The 5,850-nt window shown below is 53.1% G+C and overlaps 1 protein-coding gene across 1 annotated transcript; it reads left to right on the top strand.

The window, feature by feature from the left end:
* Positions 1-2,842, top strand: HER10_EVM0007070 (FAD binding domain-containing protein). Its single transcript, XM_035476636.1, has 4 exons — positions 1-668; positions 726-1,348; positions 1,404-1,697; positions 1,752-2,842. The coding sequence occupies exons 1-4, from the start codon at positions 623-625 to the stop codon at positions 2,706-2,708; spliced, it is 1,920 nt and encodes a 639-aa protein (XP_035329561.1). The 5' UTR covers positions 1-622; the 3' UTR covers positions 2,709-2,842.
* The last annotated feature ends 3,008 nt before the right edge of the window (positions 2,843-5,850 follow it).

The following is a 5,850-nucleotide window of genomic DNA, read 5'->3' as shown; positions in this document are numbered from 1 at the left end:
GTGGAAGCTTCACTCAGCGGCGACAGCGCCTCACTCAGCAAAGCCTCCCGGTTCCCCTCGGAAGTGTCTCCATGACGTGCCTGCCACACCTATGGGTCAAGCATGCAGGCCTGTACGGATAGCATGGCCGTCCTATTCCCATAACCCATGATTGGCTAGACTCGAGGCCCTTTGGATGGGCAGCTTGAGGCGCACATGGCCACATCCGTGACTCTGGGTGCCAAAAGCCACCCAGGTGGCACCTCAGTGTGGGGATTTGGAGTTCCCGGCCTACGTTGCCGTCCCCAGTCTGCTTCCCGATGTCGATGCCGGCCTCTTGGTCCCCTTCGGATCGGTCTCACTGTTCAGTGGTCCACGGATAACTCCCCGCCGTCCATTCCATCCATGCCCCGATTGACATCTCTCCGCCAGTCGGTCTTCCACTGTATATAAAGCCAACGCGCCGCCTTCTCCTCTCACCCCAAAGACTCTTTTCTAAACGACACCATTCTTCTCTGACTTCTGGGCGCAACGTTTCCCTCTATTGACCGAACTTTGGAAGCCCCGCAAGCTGTTCATCCGCTCTCACAGACTTGCTTTGACCAATTCGATTCGACCAAAGCTTACACTTCCTATCTGTACGATGGAGACGCAACCTGATCGCCAGTCAGGCACCTACTATGATATTGGTGAGTCCCTGCTGCCTGAATTCGCGTTGAGCTATACCCTAACATATCTTCCCCAAGTCATTGTAGGTGCTGGGCCTGTGGGCCTGATGCTGTCAACCATTCTGGCCAGATGGGGATACAGAATCAAGCACATTGACAACCGGGCCGAACCGACACCAACTGGAAGAGCTGACGGCATTCAACCACGTTCTCTCGACCTTCTTCGTAATATGGGCCTCAAGTCGGCCATCATGGCCCACAAGCCTGCTCGAGTTTACGAGGTCGCTTTTTGGGACCCACCCAAGTCAGGCAACGGAATCGCCAGAACGGGAACTTGGGCGAGTTGCCCGGAGTTTATCGATGCCAGATACCCCTTCACGACTCTTTTGCACCAAGGCCATATCGAGCGCGTTTTCCTTGGCGACCTGGAGAAGAACGGCGTGCAGGTTCAGAGGCCCTGGACCATTACGGGGTTCTCCTCCAACGAGGCCGAAAACCCAGAGTACCCTGTCGAGGTTAAACTCGAGCATGTCGATGGGACCGCCCAGGAAACGTTGCGTGCCAAATATCTCTTTGGCGGCGAAGGTGCTCGTTCCTTCATCAGGAATCAATTACAGATTGGCATCAAGCACAAGGATCCCATTTCTTACGTATGGGGTGTCATGGATGGCGTTGTTAAGACCGACTTTCCCGATATCAAGGTAAGCAGACGTGCCGAGGTTGATCCTGCTGGTTACCGTATTGATTTTGGAATAGATGAAATGCACAATCCACAGTAAGCACGGTTCCATCATGGTCATTCCCCGAGAGGACAACATGGTCCGTCTATACATTCAAATTGCATCCTCGACGGATCCAGACTTCGACCCACGCAAGACGGCAACCGAGCAAGAAGTGCAGGAGTCGGCTCAGCGGATTCTCCAGCCGTATTCCATCGAATGGGAGAGAACGGAGTGGTATTCAGTGTACCCTATTGGGCAAGGAATTTCGGACCGCTACACTCTGGATCAGCGGGTGTTCCTTGGAGGCGATGCTTGCCACACCCACAGCGTATGTGATACACACAATATTGGAAACAAGCTTCTTTACTGACTAGAACATCAGCCCAAAGCCGGCCAGGGCATGAACACTGCGTTCCTTGACGCCCAAAACCTGGCCTGGAAGATCCATGCTGTCGAGGCCGGGTTCGCACAGCGCGATATTCTCAAGACTTACGAGACTGAGAGAAGGGACGTGGCAGAGACGCTGCTCGACTTCGACAACAGGTACGCTAAGCTGTTCTCTCAACGACCTGATGCCGCAAGCGAAGCTCAGGCGGCTACCGAGAATGCCGGCAAGGAGCAGTCCGAGAACGCTTTCATCAAGACTTTCAAGGAGTCTTGCGAGTTCACGAGCGGTTATGGCGTAGCCTACAAGCCAAATGTGTTGAACTGGTCCGAATCGCACCGGGCCAAATCATCCTTGATCCACCCCGAGGGTACGAAGCTCCGCACTGGCCGTCTGTTCATGAACGCCGATGTTACGAGGGTTGTCGATGCCAATGTTGTCCACCTGGAGCAAGAAATTCCACTCAACGGTTCCTTCCGCATCTTCGTCTTTGCTGGAAAGCCTTCGATCACTCGCAAGGCCCTTGGAGATTTCGCTAGTCATCTCAACAACAAGCGTTCATTCTACGCCGCCTATGTGAGAGAAGACGTGGACAGTGTATCACATCACGAGCAGCACAACCCTCACAGCAAGTTCTTCTCATTCTGTACCATCTTTTCAGCAAAGAGAAGCAGCATCGAGATTTCGCGCGATGTCCCAGAAGTACTGGGGCGGTACCGCGATCACGTATACGCCGATGACAGGTGGGACCGCCACGTACCGAACGCCAAGGCTGCTGCGCACGCCAAGCTGGGACTTGATGAGGAAAAGGGTGGCGTTGTTGTTGTGCGCCCTGATGGTTACGTTGGTATGGTTGCGAAACTGGTGGAAGGCAGTGGCACTGTCGATGCATTGAATGAGTACTTTGGCACATTCTGCACCAAGAAGCTCGGGGAGACGCTAGCCCAGCTGTAATGTACCTGAGTAGGGTTGGGCAAGAGTGTGCGACGATGATTCAGGAGAGGTTTTCAGAGAAGTTGGTGTACAAGTACTGAGTTGGGTTACTACTTGGCGTACTGGAGCGAAACATAAGAATTTCTGCAAGAGAGGGGAGATTATTCCGATTTCACCTTTCAGGATGGATTGACATCATAGCACCGCCTGCAAATTTATTTGATCAACCAGCAAAAAATGCATGCCACTTCTCCATCGATTGTAGAGTCCAAACCACCTGCGGGGAAATAACCACTTCACAAAGGTCGAGATTCAGCGGATTCCGATGGATATAAGTAGAAGCGGCTTGAGACGGAAAAGAAGGGACTTAGATGCTTGAGGAACCCAGGGGACCTTATTTACGAAAGCTGCCTGAAGGCAAGCCGCAGCCCATTTGCGATGAGAGTACCTTACCTTGTTGATCAACAAATTATCGTGTCAATTTTTGAAGCCGTTTCGCTCCTTCCGCTGCTTGAAGCGCCGGTTGTACACCTCTTGAGCTACCTACCTTACCTTAGTGGGGCGGGAAATAGAGCTGCCAGAAGAATGAAGCTACCTTAATTGCTTAGGTTAGTCGCAAGGGAGGTACCCTAGGTACATGATCTACGTACCTTAGGTAAACACCACCTGCATCGCAACTTCCATTCTCAAATCCAATCTCCACCGTGTCTGCCGTCTGCACCTTCCATCCTCTAACGTGCAACTCTTTGAGGCGCGCATGCCTTTTCGACCTCTTGTTGCTACCTACATTGAGCATATTTCTCAAGGAACAGCGGTGCACCTTCTTCTTCTTCCTCTTCCACAACAACAACAAAAGCGCGTCGCCTTTTGAGCCCCCCCAACTCCTCCCCGATCCCCCACCTGCAACCGATTTCAACCTTCCATCACGACCGATTTCTAGCATCGCGACACAACCCGCCTTCCGATCCAGCCAAGCGCCTTCGCACTAATTCTTGATCGCGCAGCTTCAGAAGCACAGTAAACACCCCGGAATTCAATTTTCTCGCTTTCTCGCACCTTTCATATTCGCCTGCTTCCTTTCGCGCCGGGTCAAAGTTGACCTCCACGATGCTTTCTACTTCATCTTCAAGCCTCGCACCTTCTAAGCTAACCAACATGGCTCCAGACCGACAGCAGATACCGAGCCGCCGAGGCTTCCCTCCGAACCCTCAAAAACTAGCCGACTTCTTCGATCCTTTCAGACATCGTCGAGAAAACCCCACCGAGATCGAGAAGCCTAGAACTTACAGACCCAGCCCTATCCCAACGCCCCTCGTCAATTGCCTCGCCAACCCAGGCCTCAATCACCGCGGTCCCCTCTTCGGTACTAATGCTACTCAGCAACTGACCGCCTATCCTCAAACTACCAACAACTCTCACACCTTCCACACCCAAGTTCCATTTGCGCATTCGCCGATTGCTCAAGCTGAGCACCAGAAGGCCCAGAAAGCGCAGCATCTGACAGACGCTACGCTTAGAAAGGCCGGGGAGTCTTCTGGCTCAACCAACACGGTTCACTCGCCCCACAGAGATCGAAAGCCCTTGCGTGGGATTCTGAAGAAAGGACCTGCCCTTTTCACGCGATCGTCGGGACCCACCAGCTCTTCTCTCTTTACACCGGCTGCAACGAAGGTCAAGAGGTTGCGATTCCGTGCTCAATCGCGCAGCGCAGGACTGGGCCCCTCAAAGAACCGGAAGTACAATAGGTTCCCTGCAGAGGATCCCTTCATTCGTCAGCCCCCTATCAAGGCGACACCCTTCCCGAAATCAAATCAGTCCGCATATCTCAGACCGGTAACTACTCTATGGAGACCTGCGCCGAAGGCTTTTGATTTCAGCGCGACTCTTCGGCACCAACCTACTCTACACAAGCCATCCCCAGCTTCTCACGTCGCCGCCTATCGAGCACGCCGCCGTAGATTGAAGGAACTCGTTATCCAGCGAGAGGGAAGAATCGATCTTTTTGGCCCGAGTGGTCCGATTCTCAAGCCCGCCCAAAGAATACAGGGCAAGCATACTACTATCGGAAGCGTCTCCACGAGAAAGTGCTTCCAACCATCTTCGAGCTTTCATCTCTGCAACTCTAACTCAGAAGCCGAGACGGAGTCTGAGGATACTGAGTCCAGCTCAGAACCCGATTCGGAACTCAGCTCGCCATCCGTGGTACCCCCGGGTGCCTGGTCATTCAGCCCAGGCCAACAAACAATCATCATCCCTCCCAACGAACCAACGCTCATAGAAGTGAACGACGGTTCAGCAACTCGAAGGATCTTCGTACGGGGGTCGCGCCAGAAGACGATCACAGTTCAATCTATCGAACAGGAATCACGGGCTCTGGATCAAGGCTCACCCAACAGGACCCCGACACGAAAGCGACAAGCTGAGGACTCAGAGTTCGACCTCATTCTGGCGAATGCGACGGATGGGAAAGAGCCTCTGCAGGAGCCGCTCGCGAACGCTCGAGGCGCTGCCGTTCTGGACTCAAACGAAGAAGACGTACGTTGTTTGGTAATCTTACATCACGGCCGGTGCTAATTATGTGTGACAGAGACCTCGAGCTTATACGAATTGGCTCACCAATATCATGACATCAGTCCGTGGCACGGTCACAAAAGTCTCCAACAGCATTGTTGGCTACGGTTAGCTTGCTTCAAGAAGACAATCACGAGCCCATTCTAATTCGGTCACAGTGTACCCCCGCAATCATCATCTCATCGCTGTAGAGCGGCTCTCCCGTGGTCAGCAGAATGGCAACACTGGCACGAAGCGCATCAGGTTGGAGGTTGTCGATGATTTTGCCGATGAGAGCTTCACTCCAAATGCGGAACCATCCAAAACCAATCTCGTTTGGGTGGATGAGTCAACCCGAATCGCTTACTGGCATCACATAGCCCCTCTTGTCCGCACCTTGAGGAGTATCTGCCACCGAATCGAAAAGAGGCGATCGCAATCCAGGGAAGGGTCCCCTATCACTCGACTTGACGACCAAACCCAGGAGCAGCAGATTTACGTCCTAGGTCCATACCTTGATACTTTCCGACAGACTGCTTGGATAGTTGAGAGTGTCTACTCTCATACGTTCTTGGCAGGCTTGAAGACGAACTTCAAGGTCCCCCAGTCGGTC

The sequence above is a fragment of the Colletotrichum scovillei genome, assembly GCF_011075155.1.
Source record: "Colletotrichum scovillei strain TJNH1 chromosome Unknown Contig00009, whole genome shotgun sequence".
In the NCBI taxonomy this organism is placed as follows: Eukaryota; Fungi; Ascomycota; class Sordariomycetes; order Glomerellales; family Glomerellaceae; genus Colletotrichum; species Colletotrichum scovillei.
The sequence above is the reverse complement of the archived record's forward strand: the minus strand, read 5'-3'. Positions and strand labels throughout refer to the sequence as shown.